This window comes from Pieris brassicae, chromosome 7 (assembly GCF_905147105.1).
Source record: "Pieris brassicae chromosome 7, ilPieBrab1.1, whole genome shotgun sequence".
Taxonomy (NCBI): Eukaryota; Metazoa; Arthropoda; class Insecta; order Lepidoptera; family Pieridae; genus Pieris; species Pieris brassicae.
The window spans coordinates 12395059-12415872 of record NC_059671.1 but is presented as its reverse complement, the minus strand read 5'-3'; the positions used below and the strand labels follow the sequence as shown (position 1 = coordinate 12415872).

At 34.5% G+C, this 20814-nt stretch overlaps 1 protein-coding gene across 5 annotated transcripts in view; it reads left to right on the top strand.

Annotated features, from left to right (window-relative positions):
- The window catches only part of LOC123711552 (protein kinase C and casein kinase substrate in neurons protein 1), an 88653-nt gene that overhangs the window by 63414 nt on the left and 4425 nt on the right, over positions 1 to 20814 (top strand). For all 5 annotated transcript variants that reach the window (XM_045664132.1, XM_045664133.1, XM_045664131.1 and 2 more), the window contains 3 exons: positions 863 to 1051; positions 18027 to 18253; positions 18430 to 18550. In XM_045664132.1, the coding sequence (XP_045520088.1) occupies positions 863 to 1051; positions 18027 to 18253; positions 18430 to 18550 (537 nt within the window). The remainder of the gene's footprint in view (positions 1 to 862; positions 1052 to 18026; positions 18254 to 18429; positions 18551 to 20814) is intronic.

Here is a 20814-nt window from a genome sequence, read left to right as displayed (position 1 = left end):
ATATTGTCTTACGTGTTTTGTCTTATAATATGTATGTTTGCTTTAAGATTACTAATATAAAATAAAAAAAGTAAAATACATAGTACTGAGAGCCTTTCATATAAACTTTAATTAGTGTTGTCAAACAGTTGCTTCCTTTACATTGATTATAACGTCCGCTAATATAACCATGACGTAAGTAAATAAGTATCGATGTCATCCTGTCATGTACGGCCTTGCAATGAGCAAACAAGTGCATGTAATATTCAAATTTCCTCTCAACATTCCCCTGTAATATATATAACGGTGTAATGTTTCTATTTAAATTGACTTGCCGATCCTGCGGAAATATGATATAAGACACCATTTAACTACGGAACTCGCTAAATTTTGATATAGTTACTCAGGTCGTTTGTGAACGTCTCTACTGCTTTTACGAAATTCGATAAAATACTTTTATTTTTAACTCAACTTATTGCAAGACATTTTCTTTCAAATTACTCCAAAGTATGACTTCGAAATAGGAGAATTTACACACTTATGCAAATTATTTACAAACCTTATCTCACCTGACGATAGGTAGGCTATTTTGTCTCACCCTCACCGTATCAAACCTATTATTGCTACAGCCCACATTGTTCCTGCCAAAACTGTAAAACATTTACAGTCGTAGATATGGAAGTTCCAGAATGTATATATGATTTGGTTTACTTTTTTTTAAGGAATACTATATTTCTTAAAATTCAGATAAGTGAATTTAGTTTTAAAAATTTAGAATTGATTTAGCTGTAAATATAGAATTTAGCATAACTTTTTAAACTTGTCATCCAACCTATAAATAATTACTCCAAAATATCATTTAACGATAACTTGTTGTCCACAGTCAATGATTCAGCTTAAAGAACGGAAAGAAATGGACGAGGCATTCAAAAAAGCACAGAAACCTTGGGCGAAATTCTTGCAAAAGGTAGAGAGGGCGCGGATGGAGTACCACACGGCGTGCAAACAGGAGAGAACAGCGCAGAACCAAGAGAGAAATGCTAGTGGCGACAGCTCTTTGAGTCCTGACCAGGTATGTCAAGCAATATACATATAACATGTTCTGTAAACCATTGGCGCTACCTTTTAGGTGTGGGCTTCAGATTACTGTATCTGTTCCGTGATGATTTCTAATAGGCAAGTAGGTTTTGGGTCTAACGTATGCCTTACGATGTTTTTTCCTTCACCGTACAAGCGAGTTTAAAAATGCGCACATGCACAGAAAGTCCATGCCAAGCCAGGGATGAACGTACGACCTCAGGGATGTCCAATGTAGAAACTACTTGGCAATAACTGCAATGAACTACAACAATGTTAATAAAAAAAAAATTGTTAAATCTACATTAACTCTTTAAACCAATGTTTCGTGTCTTAAACGTTTTTACTAGAAAACTCTGATGTTTTAATGTGAATGGTGTGATATAAAAGTATTTATTTACTATCTTAGTTATACATATACAAGTTTTAGTGGCTGAAGCTAGAGAAAATAATCAAAGGTGAAGATTGGTAGTTATATTATATGGGAGTAATTAATTACATAATTGGTTTAGGGGTTTGATTATATCGCAACCCTCTAATTTAATAATCTTATCGGCTCGATCGATTGGTAAGCCATCAAATAGCTAATAGCCAATGCGACAGTTGCGTCACTTAATTGCAGTATTGAGTACAAGTATGAGAAAAAAAAGAAAGAAAGAAAAAAACTTTATTATCTATATATATATATAAAAATCTAATTTCATTTAAACTTTTTTATGTATCCTTATGGCGTTTGACATAACATTGACAGAATGTGTGCTGCAAATATAATAATAATCGTTTAAAACATTATGTTGCGATTGGAATTATTATATTGATAAAATACATATAAAATAAATACAGTCGCTAATTGTTTGTGGCATTAATCTTGGAAATCCATGTTTTTCTCATGGCCCTCAGCTCTCAGTTATATGTCGCCTGTTCCAGTGTCGGAATACCAACAAAACTATTCAAATACGCGCCAGAAAAACAAACAAAGAATGTTGTATATCATAAAGCATTTTTAATTAATTATACCAATTCGAATTCAATATTCATAGTTAACACAGAACAACGTCTGTTAGGTCCGCTAGTATATTAAGGATATATGAAGGATATTTAGTTTAAAAAAAACTACACTAGCCCCAACACTAGGTTTCCCTGTGTCGTGGGCAGCCAGTCTCTTTTGACATGTTAACAGTATTTGACAATAATTTCTACATAACACTTACATTTTATAATTAAATAATTGTATAAAAAATATCGATTGTTTCGAAAACAGTATTAAATAGTTTAAAATATATGAGACTGAGAATCGTAAACGACCAGTCTCTTTCAATGCGGCTTGATCCCTTGGCGTTGCGTAGAATCTTCGCATCTTCTACCGCTTTTACTATGGAGAGTATCAGGTGGAGTCCTTCGTTCCAGAAGTGAGCGTTTCTTAAGGCACTTTTTGCTGTTAGTATGCAACTAAAACCTGCCTGCAACTGAAGTATTTCTGAACGAATTTGACTTATGGTACCAATTCTTAAAAGGCCGGCAACGCCCTTGCGAGCTTTTCTTATATTATTTATTTTCGATAATTTTCAATACGATTCCATTTACTTTAGTATTTCTTTCATGACTTTAGTTTTCGTAGTTTAAATGTTAAATACGACGCTTCAAAGCGGTCAAAGTTATTTCAACTTCTGGTTAAGAATGGAAACTTATAATTTGACGATGCATTTTTAATATGAATCGAAACGTATCTGGGTCGTCTAAATCCATGTTACTTACTACATAAACAATTCATCGTATTGGTAAATCAATTATTTCCGCGGTCCACCGACAAATCAAAAACTAATAGTGTAATAATACAATAAAGCTTTCGAATGTCATTTGGACGATTTGTTTACTAAAATCGACTCATGATGATGCAACACATAATTATGAGCCTTATTTACATTGGTAAATATGCTACTAGCTGTGCTCTGCGGTTCTCCCATTAAATCGGTAAATAGACATGCAATAAATAAAAAATAGTTTCGTACTACTACTTCGTACTGCGCTACCGCTTCCAGGTCTTGGCTTCGGATGTATCAGTTCTTGTATGTATCAGTTTCTTTTATTTTCTCTTATAAGACGTGCAGGTGTATAGGATTGGGCGTCCACAGTGTCTCCATCGCGTTCGGTCTTGAGCCTCGTGTTTTACCTCGCTCCAAGTCTTTCCAGCTCTCTTTGACTCATCTGCAACTGTACGGCCAGGTTTGCCTGGGACGGCCACGCATCCGCTTTCCTTGCGGGTTCCAATCAAGCGCCTGTTTGATAATATGATTGGGATCTCTTCGGAGTGTATGGCCTATACATTTCCAATCGCGTCGCTTGATATGCTGGCTAATCGGGGTCGGCTTGGGTGTAAGTCTTGTCAATCACGAGGATTTTCCTTCATCGTACGAGCAAGTCCATTGTCCACATAGAACAATTCATTTGTAAATTAATTGGCGTACGCTTAGGCCAACACTGCTCAAAGGCGAAGCTAACTATCATGATAAAAACATTAGACCGAAAATTATTGCAACCGGGCTGATCACTTTTGTATAAGAAATAAATGAAGCCAAAGGCTTCTGCAACTCCTAAATGTATGTATTCGAATTATTTTATGCTCTTTACTAAATTTATTCATACGTTAAACTCCTTAAGGATACGGTGTATACAGCAGGAGTACTTTAGCATAATCGCACCTCAACTCAGTTGTCTCTATCGATCCGTTGGCCTCTTGAAGTTCTTTCACCACTTGGCCCATTTCTAAGGCTTATTGAACGAGACTTGGCTAGGCAATTTACATTTTTTAATATTTATAATTTTTCATTCAAATCGATACCTACGGCGGGTATGTAGTTCGTAATTACTGAACTTTTGATAATCGGGATCGGTTGTAGCGCAAATTATATTACATTTTATTTATTTATTCTATACTTTTGGGTTTGTCGGTTGTATGCGCTACTGCTGTCTCTCTGGAAGGAATACAGCAAACCACCCTATAATGCGTTTTCCACCCCCATAAAATGCGGTATTTCCCTCCCTATAACGCGGAGATTCATGTTATATCTGTAGTGTGATATTTATAATGATTGTCCCTACGAAACGATACGAAACTTTTTTAAATGTATCCTAGCTTAAAAAAATGGTTTTATGAGAATACACCTTCAACGCGATTCGCAATAAAGGGAGTACTGTATTTAGTTTTATATAGGCGCCTTTGGACCTCTGGACAAGTACTCAAATATTGTATTTCGTTTATGATAACATCATTAGGGGTCTGATACTGACACAGTAGAACGAATGATACGCCTTACAATATAGTCTGAAAATAATCCACTTAGTGGCGTCATAGTTTAATTTAGCGATGTGTTTATTGAAGATTTTATAAACTTCTCCACGGCCTTGTGCTCACGTGCTTTTGTACCACCGTTTTAAAGGTGATTAATTGTACTTGAGAATTTGTATGCGTAATAGCCAGAACTTTTCACCTCTTTCTCTTTAGGTCTTAAGGAATATTTACTAAATTCCAAATGACTACTATAATAATGTATATTTGCATTATCAAGTAAGTATCAGTAAGTTTATTGTCCTTATTAATATTAAGATTTTAATTATTGTTTTTTTTTTGTATTATTATATGTAGACCTTCTTGTTTTTACTGGGTTCTTAAGTAGCGTGGCCTGGAAGAGATGGCTTAGTAGCGATAAGACAGTTCATTTCACAATGTCGTTCAAATTGCTGTTAATATTACTATCTAATTTTTGTTCCAAAAAGTGGAATTAAGAAAATATGTACCTGTTTTTTATTGGATTTTGGATTTGTCAGACTGTTGGAGGAAGGGAAAGGAAATTAGTTTCTTGTTTAATAATGACATAGAAATGAACCGCTTCGCCTTGCCTTATGTTTCCTTTTTACGGAACTCATGTTTGAGAAATTGCTCTATTACAAAACGCTGGAAATCCGAAACCCCATGCCTTCTCCAATACAGCTATATTATAACGCTTTTTATATAAAAGATATCCTGACCTAAACTGAAATCCATTCAAAAGTTTTTTTCCAGTTCATTGACGTGGAAAATTGTTAATCTTATTAAATAAAGAAATGTTACAAATGGAATCCAATTAGGTAAACTTAATTCTCCTTCTAGACGCCTTAGCGATAAATGTACAATTGGTTTTCACGCTGTTTTACTTGAAAACCTAGATATTTCATATAAACCCTTATTGGTAATAATAATAAAATAAATTATTATTGTTACACTAAACTATTTGATATGCTGTCCGGAAAAACATTGTATGTTAAAGGTATATGTCGTAGGTTCGATCCCGACTGTGCAACAATGGATTTTCTTTATATTTAAAATTCGCTCGAACGGTGAAGGAAAATCTTGAAGAAACCGGCTTGCCTAGACCCGAAAAGTCGACACCTACTTGTCCTGTCCTAGATTGACAAATGATCATGAAACAGATTCAGAAATTTGAGGCAAAGACCTAAAAACGTTGTAGCCGCCACTAATGTGTTTATTTTTAAATTAAATTATGTTTTCTACATTTTCCGTGTTTATGCATCAATAATAATAAATCAACTAGGCCAATATTATAATTCTGAGTTAGGACATAAAAGTTACCAGTAACAATTCTAAAATCTATCAAGTCATTAGTACCGTCTCTTTTGCTTGAAAAGGGAAATCACAAATCCTCATTTGCTACTTCTTTCGCTCCTTCATCATACATGTTCGGCGTTTGGGAAATTTACTAGAAAATTCAATTATTAATTATTTTCCGGCAATGCATTTGCGAGCCTGCTGGTACTGTAGCGGTATCACTTTCCTGCCCGTTTGCCCTCTTGTATGTAAAAAAATTCAGTTTTTTTTGTTGTTTTAATTTGCTGATGGTACGTCCGGCGAATTAGTACCATACAATGCAGATGAATGGATGTTGTAAACGGTAACATGACAACAATCTACGTGGCATATGGGCCATTGTCTATTCAACCAATTAGGCGAGACTGTCCGGTAGAGTTTCAATGAATTAACAACTTTGGGAACGCTTTTGGCTCCGGAATTGAATCTCTGCGGTTTCATATTTTAAAATTCATATCAGGCATTCTGACTTATGAAGCGTGGATTAAAGATCTTGTAGCCATGGTAACAATAAAAAGAAAGCACTGTTTTTGTGTGATTATATTTTATCCCATCATCGCCTTTAAGAAAAGAGCTTATCAATTCTTAAAAGGCAAGCAACGCACTCGCAATTGTGACTGTCCTATAAAAATATGCGCCAGTACACATTAATCGATCTTTTTTAAAAATGTTAATTAAACAACCGATGCTCTTAACGTTATTCCCATTATCGCCATTTGATGATGGTGGAGAGCTGCTGGTATAAATATATGACATTTTTATTCTTCTGTTCCTGTTGAATAAATCTTTTGTTTGGTAACCATGGTAACCAAAGCCCTACTAACTTTATCCAAATTGAATAATGAGACCGTTTACTAGATTCCTAAGCCTACGTGGGCTGGTACACGCTAGGAGTATTAATTCGTAGCAATTATTTTCTAATTGTTTAGTGTTAACTATATTTTGATGAATAAATAGTATTTGCGGGTGATGGCAAGCCCAACCGTTCTCTCTCGGTTCCTTTGTACCTAGAACCTGACGGCGAAGGCCAAGGTTGGTTGTGATACCAAGGGTCAGAACCAGTCTGTTGCACAGATCCGCGTTAACAAAGACGGTGTCTACTGAATTTATATGTTCGCAGAGTACGTTCACAGTAGCGATATTGGGCATTATGTATTTAATATTATATACTTTTTTCGAAATAATTATCGTATTGCTTTTTTTAAACATTTGTGTTGGTCTTTTTACAGTTTTCGATAATTTTCGAGGAGAAAATAGTGTTAACATTTTTCTTTTTGGTTCTATTTTCGTTAACTTATTTATGGGTAGAAATAAGTTAACGAGCTACGACGTGTACATGAAGGGCCGACGTGTAAGTCGACAATTAGTTTTGACCTTTCGGTACGGAATTAACAAACATCGCGATATTGATGATATCGTCTAAGTATATAGAAAAGCTGGTTAAACATTTACATAATAATATGTTATTATTTACGAATATAATTTTAATTTTAACCTAACCGATAACATTTTTACTCTTTATTTTCTATCACCGAGTCATCCGTCATCGGCCTCCCCTTTATTCTTCTTTCACAAGCTGATCTCCATCCTTCTAGAACGTTATTATTTGAACAGTCCATATTATGTGTTGAGAACGTTAAGACCAACGATTTGTTACTTATTCTAGTCAAGACTTTAAATTCTGTTCTATACAAAGAGCGTTTCGTTAAGCTTGCATTTTGCAATTGCACGTTTGTTGGGGAATGTGCATTGCCTTCCTGAACTGCCGTGAATCGCGTTAGTGTAGGAGTTTGTGGATATTTTATATTAGTTGATGCCTTAGTTCATTTAGAAAGGTATAATAAACTTTATTTAGTAGTCGCTACAATCCATAAAAATAGGCATGCAATTGTCATAATAATTATTATAATGTAATAATAATAACAATTGACTTATTTATAATTGCTGTCAAACTTATGGTCTAAAAACTCGCCCACGATATGAAGACACCTGGTTTAAAAAAAATGTGTGTGTGTCAGCAACGACGCACGATTGGAGTTTACTCCTTACGAGCGATAATTATGATATATATCGAATAGAAAAAAAGGGTAAATGAACGCATCTGCTAAAATGATAAAAGAAACAAACATATATCTGTAATTATTCGGATTATTTATATTACTTCAATAAAGCGTATTACATAAAGTATGTTACAAAACAATATAAATAATAATAATAATAATAACAATAATAATTGTGTTCAATTTATGCAAATCCAATTTTAGAGAGAGAATGAGATGGAATCATTCTTTTACATGTTCAATCCTACAGATATATATGTTTGTCTCTTTCTACGTAGCTTCTCAACTTTTCGTGTTACACTTGATTTTACTCCTCATAAAATTTCCGTACCGGGCCTTATAACTCAAATCGTTTCTTAAGGAGTAAACTCCAATTATCACCTTCCCCTTGAAAGCGTTACACGGCAGTGATCTATAACTTCTAGGAAGCTGATTAAATAGTTCGAAAGCCATCCCTCGGTTTATAGAGGAAAATTTATTTAAATGTTATATATTATTATATATTTGTTTATTTACTTTCTTTTGGCTTCAAAACGAATATATAAAAAACAATGGCGCTACTACCTTTTTAGGTCTGGGCCTCAGATTTCTGTATCGGTTTCATGCTCATTTTTTTAATCGAATAGGCAGGTAGGTGCACAGCCGGGGATCTAACCACTACCTCAGGGATGAGAGTCGCAGGCTGAAGCCACTAAGCCAACACTGCTCAAAACGAATATAACTTATATAATTCGTTGCACTAAGAACACTTCACACGTTAAGTATAAATCTTTATACAAAAACATATTACTATCTGATTTTGTATGCATTCTGCTAAGGGCTATATAACGTAGGTTAACAATGTTAATTGTCAGTTGTCATAGACAACATTTACGCATGACGTGGTGTGAATAATTTATAGTAATATATGTATAGATATGAAATGGAAATGCTCTTGGTCTTTACATATAACTATGAATTAATATAGAGTTGAACTTTGACCGACTTTACAGATAATAAAAACAAAATTCTTTTGTAAGTGTCCACTTATAGTTTGTGTAAAAAAATTTCATCCAAATAAACATTTCATTATTATAATAATGTTGCTTCCTGACAAGGTAAAATTCAGAATGAGATATGTACAATCGAAAACATTTATGAGATCTGGAATCGTATTATAAGTATAACTTCTCTAATTCTCTAATTCTCGTCTCTGAATATCTTTTTTTTAAACTACGCAGAGGATTTTGATAGAATTTTTGTCAGTGTTTCAAGGATTTATATGAAATGGCTAATTGTCAAAGTTAATCACTTAATATAAGCCCTGACAGGTGTATTAGTATCGTCAAAAAATTTATTGTGTCGTGGTTAAAGTAATATAAACTAGTACTCTTGTAAATAACTCTATTGGGATAAATTGAGCCATTTCCCAAGGGAGAGGTTAACCAATTTAGGTAAAACGTTTCTGAGATGGTTAAATATTAACTTGTAGTTCCGAGTTATTTTGTTGTTGCCAATAAGTTCTTGCGCTGAGTAAGAGGGTTTGAAATTATTATTATTTCATCTTTAGGGAGCAAACGGGCAGGACGCTCACCGGATGTTAAGTGATATCGCTTTCCGTGGACACTCAATGCCAGAAGGCTCGCGATTGCGTTGCCGACCTTTTTTTGTAAATTTGTGCGAGATTCCTGGGTTCGTTTTTCAGCGAAACAATTGTCCTATTAGCATGGATATTGTTAACACTAATGATTTATTTCCTTATAACAATATATATTTGTACATCAATTATTACATTTAAACGGATTTACTAGCAAAAGCAAATTTCACATTGAAAAATACTTGTGTGAAATGCAATGAGCACTGTTTTTATACTAAATATAGTTCAATATTCAGTTAAGTAATTTAAATTTAACTGCCTAACTTATAAATACTTGTTATTAAACAAATATAAAAATAAAATACATAACGAAGCCTGACGCGTCTACGTGTTTGCCTTTCATAAGAGGAACTGCTAATTGTGTGCACAGGAAAATGTCTGTACCGAGTACTGAACTTATAAAGTTTTTTTTAAATTAGATTAGAATTGTATCAAAGTTTGTAATATGAATTTATGATTCATATCTTATAATGAGGTTTATTAACTTTTATGTCTGGTCTTGAAGTAGCTCACCTGTTACCTAGAAAGTTGACGAAGCTTTGGTTGTAAGAAATTAGCTATCTCGCTAGCTGAGGTCTGTGCTAAGAATAGTGAGACCGCAATGTGTTTAAGTTTATAGATATTTTTATTAATAATAATATTAATAAAATTTCAGATACTTCTTAAACACACTCATGCTTTTAGATATATTTTTATTATTAATTAACTTTACTTAAGATATCATGTGGAACATGGTGTAATGGTTGCTTACAAACATTTTGTAAGACAAAAGCTTGGCGATTAAAAAGAGTGACGGAGAGTTTGCCAGTTCTTTTCGTCCGTTCCTTAATTTGATAACTGACAGTAAATGTAAAATTAGAAGCATTTAATATGTATGTCTTTATAATAATAATAATAATAATCAATGGCGCTATAACCTTTTAGGTCTGGGCCTCAGATTTCTGTATCTGTTTCATGTTCGTTTGTGAATAGAATAGGCAAGTAGGTGATCATCCCTATGTGCCTGACACACGCCGTCGACTTTTTGGGTCAAAGGCAAGCCGGTTTCCTCATGATGTTTTCCTTCACCGTTCGAGCTAATGTTAAATGCGCACATAGAAAGAAAATCCATTGGTGCACAGCCGGGGATAAAACCTACGACCTCAGGGATGAGAGTCGCACGCTGAAGCCACTTAGCCAACACTGCTCTATGTAGATGTATGTCTTTATAGACGTTTATAATTGTACATTGTTTCCTAAATGAATATGTGAGGCCGTATTGGGCAAAGGCCTTCTGCAAATCCTACTATTTCTGGCACTATGTCACTCCACCATGTAACACCTGGTGTTATTTTAATCTGGTCTATCCACCTCTAAATTGTCTTCCTCTTTTGCGTCTATTTTGACTTGGGCACCAGTTTAAGACGCTTTTATTATCTTTTATTATTGACGCTCATCAATTTATTGACGCCTAATGTATATCAACTGTATTATAGTTTCAAATACGAATACATTATATATTGATAGATTATAAATGTTGACTATGATGTCGTCTTACTTGCTTAAATATTATCGTGTTCCTTAAACAGGGAGATACGCTTTGCTAATGCTCCACCGATTTGACGATGTGAAACTGCGTGATTTGATGTGTTCGTAAAAATACATACTCCTTTGAGTCACCTCATTTTATATCTAATCATTTATGATGTTTTATTTCTATTGAATTATGTAAATATCGTGATGTAATCAAATTCAATGGCTCCTGGCTCAGTAGTTGGCTTATCATTTTTATTTTAAAAGCAACACAGAAAAGCATAAAAAAAATATTTTAATAAATCATTTGATGTTTGTCGAATTAGTTATTTTATAATGAACTAATTAATAAAAACTAAGCTAAACCTGTAACGCTCAAGAAAAGAGCGTACTAATTCTTAAAAGCCCAGCAACGCACTCGCGAGCCCTCTGGCATTGAGAGTGTTCTTGGCGGTATCCCTTAACATCAGGTGGGCCTCCTTCCCGTTTCCCCTGTTCTATAAAAAATTAATTAATTAGGTGCATTAAAAAATACAGTTATTAATTGTTAATATTGCATTGTGATACATATGTAATTATTGCCATACCTAATATATATATTAGATAAGAAAGACAAAAGTCTAATTACTATAATCTAACTTATACCTAATTATTTTGTACAAAATCTAGTTTTTATAATATTTTTGCCCGAATAGTGATGATGTTAGTGCCTTCTTCATAAAACTGTTATGACCGAGATATGGCCCCTATAAATTAAAACGCCATTTATAAAGCGTGCTAACATTGGCTAAGAGAATATATAAAAGTCAATACTTATATAACACCAGCGCGTGCAATGTCCTTGCGCGCACGCAGCGTAACGCCCTTGGTAACGCACACCTTGGCACACATTGCGGATAATCTTACATGGCCAACGCTAGATAAGGAAATGGTAACATTCCTGGGTTTTTTTAATTGAATTAAATTGATTTTGTTTTAGAACTAATAAACACATTTGCACGGATATTTCTCCGTACAAAGAGGTACTTGAGTACTGACTTAAAAAAACGGCTGTGATTTCTGTGTGTCATACACTAAATGTATTTACAAAATATTTAAAAACCAAAATCGATGCGGCGCCCGTGTAAATTAAATTATAGAACATGACGACAATATTCTAACACCGCTCTGTACATTGCAAAACCACTGCAACCAACATCCTTTTCGCCACGGTAAACTCTTTTAGAGCATTCCCTGCCACAGCGGCCACCAGATTAATATTCATTTTCATTGATTTTTCGTTTCGTTTTGGACAGTCCATGCACGTCTTGCCGTTATTGAAATAAGCTATATTGATCGAGAGCTTGGATTCTTTAAATTTCTAAGACCATTATTTCTAAGATTATTAAATTTTCACAAGAGACATAAAAACACTTTAATTTTCTTAATAAATAGTACGTTGATATAAAAGCGTGTTACTACTACATTGTAAGCTAATTGCGTTGCTATTCAGGCTGAGTAGTGTTGGCCTAGTGGCTTCACCATGTGACTCTCATCCCTGAGGTCGTAGGTTCGAACCCCAGTTGTGCACCAATGGACTTTTCTGTGTGCGCATTTAACATTCGCTCAAACGGTGAAAGAAAACACAGGATTGCTTTAGACTCAAAAGTCGACGGTGTGTCAGGCACAGAAGGCTGATGAGTTGCCAATTAGATTGACAAATGATCATGAAACATACAGAAATCTGAAGCCCAGACCTACAGAGGTTGTAGCGCCACTGGTTTTTAGTAGCTATTAATATACAGTAACTAAACATTTATCGTTCGTTACTTGAAATAGATTAACTATATTTAATAATTTGCTTAGACTGGTAATCAAAAACCACTTCTCATATCTTTTATTAGTACCCCATCAAAACTTAAGTCTCTTAAAATATAGTTTAATATTTTCAAAAGCTATTAAGCGATTCGAGTGGTCATCGACGTGCCAGGACTGCGAAACGTGACCAAGGGCAAGGTATTGGATACTTATCGTGATCCACTTAAGGGTGTGAACACACGGGCTATGCACTAGTTTCCGCGTGATTCCGCTTGGAAACAAGAAGGCGTAATTTAAAATATCTATGGGTCATTCAGTGTCGGAAGCGGAAAGTGAATTTTCTTATATTCTAAGCTAAATATTTTTCCGCTTTATTAACATTAACATTTACGCCTTTGATTTTCTCTAGTGATAGATGTCATTAAGTCGACTGTGTTACCCGCGTTGAACCAGTTAATTGTTGATACCGAGAAAAAACACTCGCACTGTGATAACAGTAAATAATTAACTAGTGGCGCTACAACCATTTTAGCTCTGGGCCTCATTTCATGATCATATGTCCATCTAATATGCAAGTAGATGATCAGCCTCATGTGCCTGATACACGCTGCTTTTTCCGTTCACCGTTAAGCCTGTTAAATGCGCACATAGAAACTCCATTGGTGCATAGCCGGGGATCAAACCTAGGAGCTCAGGGATGAGAGACGAACGCTGCCACCATTAGGCCAACACTGCTAATAATAATAAAACCCGTTTTATCTCAATCTTTACAAATAACAATACACAATTTAAATATTTTTTTTATTATTCGCTGTCGAAACTTTATCCGTAGAAGTCGGAACCCCACCACGGGTAAAGGTCTTCTCCAGCCTACACCAGAAGTCATAGCTTTCTTTCTTGTTCTTACCACGTAGTCTTTAAAGTCCATGATAAATGTAATAAAGTACTTATATTTGTAAAATTTTCCTCCGTTGAAGGCGCTTGATAGTTATCAGTATGACATAATATCTCGATACGATGATCTATGTACTCAACATATATTCTATCTAATATTTATCGCAACGCTATGGAACCATTTTAGTATCGAATTTCATTTTGTATTTAACTAACTAATTAATTATTTTAAACACTTGCGTAAACTTCCCTTCTCTAGATTTCAAAATTCCATAATTTAACTTTATTACATTACTGCTATTAATATTAGCTTAAGGAAATATTAATTACAAATTAAAGTTAAGTAATTATTACTTAAAATGTTGAGTTGGTTTAAGATTATTCTAGACGCGTGTTATTTGTGAAAATTACTGTGGAATTAACATAATTGTTTAATCATTTCAATTGCTCTAAGCCTGATACTACGACAGGCTCTATGATAAAAAAATACTTACAACTTATAGAAGAATTCGAGGCAAGAAAAGCTAACATTAAAAAAGAATGAAAGCAGCGGAAAGAGGCCTATGTGTCCTGGACACGCTGTTCACCAAAACCGACACATCTGATGTATTCGTTTAACGGTTATGTAACTAAAACAAGTGTTTCTATATTTAACTCGGTGTCAGCAATAAAAAGAAAAAGCGCTACAACTTTTTTTAGGTCTGGGCCTCAGATTTGACGTGATCATTTGTATATCGAATAGGCACGTAGGTGATCAGCCTTCTGTGTCTGACACATGCCGTCGACTTTTTGGGTCTAAGGCAAGCCGGTTTCCTCACGATGATTTCCTTCATCGTTCGAGCTAAAAGAAATAAAATCCATTGGTGCACAGCCGGGGATCGAAGCTACGACCTCAGAGATGAGAGTCGCACGCTGAAGCTACTAGGCCAACACTGTTCAATAAAGGTGTTATAATAATAATATAAGATTGAGTAAAGGACAGATTTTATTTTATATATATGGCGGTATTTATATTATATTTTGTTACATTACAACACCAATAAAGCAATGTTAAAACAGTAATACTTTCATCGTCCAGATTGTAATCTGTTCTATTTGACACAATGGACTTGTAGGTATAAGTGTAAAAGTTTTAACACTTAGACAGTGCGGAAGACGAGAGAAGTGTCACTCGAAATGTACATTATTCTATGTTCGCATAAATTCAGACGGTACCAAAACACACGCGAGTTTAATATTAGAAGAGATAGAATATGTAATACTTTTTTGTATGGAGGCAAATGTAATAGAAGTGAAAAACAATCTACTATATATACTGGCCCTGAACAGGGAAAAACCACCCAGGGAAACTTTTTCATTTTGACGGTAATTTCACCGCATTTATATACTGGAATACACCTATAAAACAAGTATATTTTGTAGTTATTTAAATTGTTGTTAATTAAAAGGTAATATGAAAACTAAACTAATATTGCTAATTATATTTTTTTATTAAAAAAACAATAATTGTTAGATGTCCTTAATAGATAACTGCAATCGAGATAGGCTTTGATTATAATAATTACGTTGTAGAGACACAACCTTCCTTTATAATTTCGATTTCTAATTCTATATCTGAACTATGAGACGGAATAATGACCCTTGGCTGGATTAATATTGTGAGCACAATACTGTCACCGACACTCGCCTTGGAAAGCTGCCAATAGATAAATGATAATATTACAAACGTTCATAGCTATTATTAATCGCCACTTTGGAAAATAATGCTTTTGTGGATTAGATAGTTTACCCATCATGTAGCCTATACAAATGTCCACATTTTTAATAGACGTTACCAATCTTTGTCGTAACAAAAACTGTTTCAACGGGAATGGAACCCGGGATTTTCCGCGATACTAAACAGTACTATCAAAATATTTGAATACTACTACTTTATTACTAAAATACGTTATATTTTGTATTATTTTATGATTATTTTCTTATTGCGAACAGAGAGAAGCGACGGTAAGACTGTGTAACAGCTAATACTAATTATCTTTTGTGTGGTAGAATCGCTATTACTGTTTTTTAATATAATATATATGACATTATGTATAAAATATTGTTTGTAAGGTAAATCAGGGATGTATTATAGTTTTAAGTCGTAGCCGCAACTCGTAACCGAAATTAAAATTAAGAAAAAATCTTTATTAAACATAATAAGTAAAAATAATATAGTTACTAAACATGTGTTACGGAAAAATAAAACATTTTTTAATATGAAATTACGATGTCCGATCATTTGGGATTTTATATTGGCAGAATGTTTAAAGCTATCCCGGTTTTGGTGTTATAACATCGTATCTGTTTCATTAAATTCTGTCCCAAACTTGGTATTTCCCCCAGGACTCCAGTGGATTAGCCTTTACGGAGACGTAGAGTTCAAATATCTTAGAGTATTAAACGCTCAAAGTTTTATATCACTACTATCGGTAACGTAGTGTTTAATAATTTTCTAAATTTCATTCAAATACCTTCAAAATATGAAAGCGCTATATGTATGTTTTGTACATACACATTTCGATAAAAAAATAAATCAGTGGCGCTACAACCTTTTTAGGTCTGGGCTTCAGATTTCTGTATCTGTTTCATGATCATTTGTAAATCGAATAGGCAAGTAGGTGACACACTCCGTCAATTTTATGGGTCTAAGGCAAGCCGGTTTCCTCACGATGTTTTCCTTCACCGTTTGAGCTAATGTTAAATGCGCACATAGAAAGAAAATCCATTGAAAAAAATCCATCCAAATAAAACACAGTTCGGGACAACAAAAAAAAAACAAATAATCTTTCAAAAGATACTTATTAGAGTTGCATATAATAAAAATTAAAAGACTGAGCTCACTTGTAAGTTTACTTAAAATATTCCATAAACCTTTTCAATGAAATTTTGTTTGATTATAAGGAATAAAACTGGCGAGATTCGCGTAATTAGCTTATTTCCAGGTGCTAGTGAAATGTAATTAGTGCTGTGCATACAGTCTTTATATTTTCAGTGACGATTGATGTAAAATATAAAATATTTTTCGTATAAAATAGATTTATTACAATCTAATCAAACTCGGGATTCAAACGCAGTATCCCTAGGAAATCTTGGTAGTTCATTATATACTTCTAACGAGCTCCAGGTTTACGCGTTAAATAACCAATATTATGCCTCAAAAGCGTGTTTTCTACATTTTTTTCTACAACGACAAAACAATTAACTGCCCCTAAATGTATCTCTATTGATTTTATCAAAAGTTATTTTTCACAAATAAATGCCAATTAACTTTACGAATCCGTTTAATTATTAAGAAGTTCTTAATTATATGTAAAGATTTGTTTATTGACGTAACATTGTAATTAGTGTGTTCGTTATAAGCTGTAATCTTAAAATAAAAAAAAAAACATCATATCATACAAATAAATATTATTATGTATTAAAACTGCATATTGCGACGCCGCCGGATGAAGCGATAAACTGGAAGCCGCATAATTATTCTTCCGAACGACGGATCTCATCCAGACTGTGCGTCTGTCACTGAAATTACATTTAATGCCCGACGAGGCCTGACAGACCTATTACGTTATCAGAGACACGATGAAATGGCTCATTTTATTGACTGCTCATATTACGTTTGAACAGTGTCCTTTCGTTTTTATGAATAAGGTGTTTTGTACTGATGTTATATTTCGTAGAGTGATTTTTAAATGCTCTTAAATGAATATCTCTATTTATTCTATTTACGAGGACGTAGAATCCTTCAGTAATAGTACCAGTTTTGAACTAAAGCATTCATTTGTTTCGTCCTGTTGGAAATAGATTAGTGTTTTAGTTGACTGTAATGATAAGAGAGGTTTTATAAATAATTCAGCGTTCAAAATGGAATGTTCAGAAAGAGAACCGTTGTGGTATTTGAGATCCCTGTAGTACTTTTTTTTTATAGGAATATATGTTATTGTCCGCCAGTAATCATAATATGCTATATTAATATCAATAGTATAAAACAAACCTCGCCGGTTAGCTTTCCTCACAGTCTAGTAAAGTCAGATTTCAAGTTTGCTTGAAGTTATCAAGACCTGTACCTGGTAAAGTTAAGTTTGCAAACTTAATTGTTAGCTAAGTGAAGCCTTCATATTATCCTGTAAGCTATTTGTTGAACTTTGTGTATCTATTGTAGGAGGATCTTTGTAGTCAATAACTTAGACAATTGTTTGTCGGTGATTTTCCGTTTTGAATTGGCTTGAATACTAATCATTTTGCATAGTGACGTCGCTCTACGCCCTTGACTTGCGAAATGGTTTATAAGTGTACTTGTTGTAGGTACACACAAATACAATATCGGAGATACCTCTTCAATCTTATATATTTTCTGGAAGCCACCTAATAAGAACTTTAATGATTTCAGATTAAGAAAATGGCGGAACGTGTGACAAAATGTCGTGATGACGTCGCGAAAAATCGTGATAAGTACCAGGCTGCATTGGCTGAGATTACGGCCTACAATCCCCGTTACATTGAAGATATGACAGGCGTCTTTGACCGCTGTCAGCAGATGGAGGCCCAACGACTTGTATTCTTCAAGGATGTGTTGTTTAGCTTCCATAAGTGTTTGAACATTAGCCAGGAACCCATGTGAGTATTTATACAATCTTTTTTCTTCTATTATTACTTTTATTATACTGCGGTATATTAGTAGTAATATTATGTATAAGCTAAATGAAGCACCAGAAAAAGGGGGCCGAAATACAAAATAACGGCGGCTTTTTCGCCTTGGATAAATCGTTGAAGAATTCAACATAATTTTTCAGATTACCACAAATATACGAAGAATTCCACCATACGATCAATAATGCTGACCACCAAAAGGACCTCAAATGGTGGGCGAACAACCATGGCATCAATATGGCCATGGCGTGGCCACAGTTCGAGGTATTTTAAGTCCACAGCATTACATTTCCCTATTGCCACACTGACAGCTAGTTTCGTGTCTACAATATAGTTATATATTACTATCGAAGCCTTACGATTTGAAACAGCTAACTGTTTTTAAGGCAGTTTTTGCCGCGCACTACCACAATGTGGAATCAGCTACCCAGTTTTTCCGAACTAATTCGAATTAGGGTCTTTCAAAGAAAAGAGCGTACTAACTCTTAAAAGACTGCCAAAGCACTCTTGTTCCTGGTAGTGTGAATGGGCGGCGGTATCACATAACATCTCATGAGCCTCCTGTCTGTTTATCCAGGGGATACATTTTTTTTCTATAAAAAAATATTGATACTCATATAAAAGATTTTTGTACTTCAGTGGGTAATTTCATGAGCTACTTACCAGGTTTTTATGCTTCAGTATATGACACGTTGTGATTGGTGCGGACATTTTTTTTACGAAATTTTTGTTTCGTCTCAAAACCTGCCAAACTACGTCTTCTATCTTTCTATTTACCCGAAGCAAAGCCCTTTAAATACTTAAAACCTGTGATCATAAGGATAAACATGACAGTAGACAAATTTTATCTTACGTATTACAAAGCAGCTGTCAGTGTAGTCACTTAAAAACTACTTATGTATGCCTCTAACTATACGCTTTTTACTAGATTTTGATTTGGATGAAAAGAGTTGCAAAATTGATGAAATTTGTTAAAGTACATATCTACTTTTGGAAAGTTTTCGAGAGACTCTTTTCTTCTGAACAAATATTAGGTACGCATGTTAGAGAACTCTTTTTCTTCTCGATTGACTGTTTTAGTTCAGAATATGCCTGCTTTAGCCTTCGAAAGTTTAACTTTAGCTTGTAGTTAACTCCAAAGTAAACTAATATTGAACTGTGTTTGAACATACACGACGCAATTACAAAATCTATGAACAAACATAAATTTTGAAACCTTACTACTCAAGTTCCACGCGTTCACACGATTAAAACTTCTCTGATAACTTTTGTTAATTAAATTCAAAGTTACACCAAGATAAGCTTTAAATTATAATTGAAGCGACCTTTACGTGCTAAGTGATTTAGCTGAATCCCGAGACTGGGATAAAGAAAGTTTCAACGCGACTGTGTGGGCGGTTAGACAGCGGTCGGCACAAATTGCGAATAAAACTACAAACTTTTGTGTTATAGTCTACAAAAATAAGTCTTTAACTTTTTTTGTTACCGTTGATTGATATTTCTATACATAAAAGTAAATCATAGTTACAACACGAATTTGGCAAAACAGAACAGTGGAAAACGTAAACTTGCGATAGGCATGATGCCAAACAAAAAACACAACAAAATCACACCGAAGCGTTACGTATTTATGCTAGACTAGAAAAATCATTAGGACGAACCGTCGGAGACCACAGAGCCGATACGATACAAATACCTTCCCGCTGCGGCGTCAGCTGTGATAGACCGCGTGGTGACCACGGCTAGACGACCGCGAAATATCTCCGTGGGTGCGCTGTGGTCACGCACTCAGCGGCACCTGCGACTCGCCCTGCCCTCTATCTGCTTCAGGGAAGAGAGGGACCCCAGAGTGGCGCCCTCTGACACCACTAGCGTGTATAAGGGAGAATATTTTACCAACTCCTACATGGTACGCCGTCACGGTGTAGGTGCGGCGATTTTCAGAGCAGGCTTCGTGGTCACCGACATGATGGATGTCACATAGTTATATTTCACATAGGAACTACGGCTCCGGCTCGAAGGACCAGAAATGTATCACGCACAATCACAAAGCTCTGTCAATCGCCAAAACAACCGTTGCACGATTGCTGAATGTGACTCCACACTGGTTTTGGACATACACCGTGATGGTTATTAGAATGTGAACACTGTGCACTGTCATTGCATTTGTAACTGTTAAATATCTCGTCGACACTTAATAGGGGAAATAAATTGCTTACTTGAATTTAAAATGTAAATAAATCAACATAAACGCGTATTTTTTTTGAGTCTATAGCCGTTACAATGACATTATTACACAGTATATATATAGCACTACGCATAAATTTTCAATATGTTAAAAAATTAAATGCTTTTAATAAATCTCCAAGCAAATTAATTCTCGACTTAAGCATGGCAAACCCATACTTAAAATAGCAAAGCTTGTTGTCGCGGCTTTTATTGAAACTGTAAAATAATGTTTGTTTTAATTTTTTGTTTTAACTTTGAGTTTGCCTTCGTGGCGTGAAGTGGGGATGTCCTAATAACTG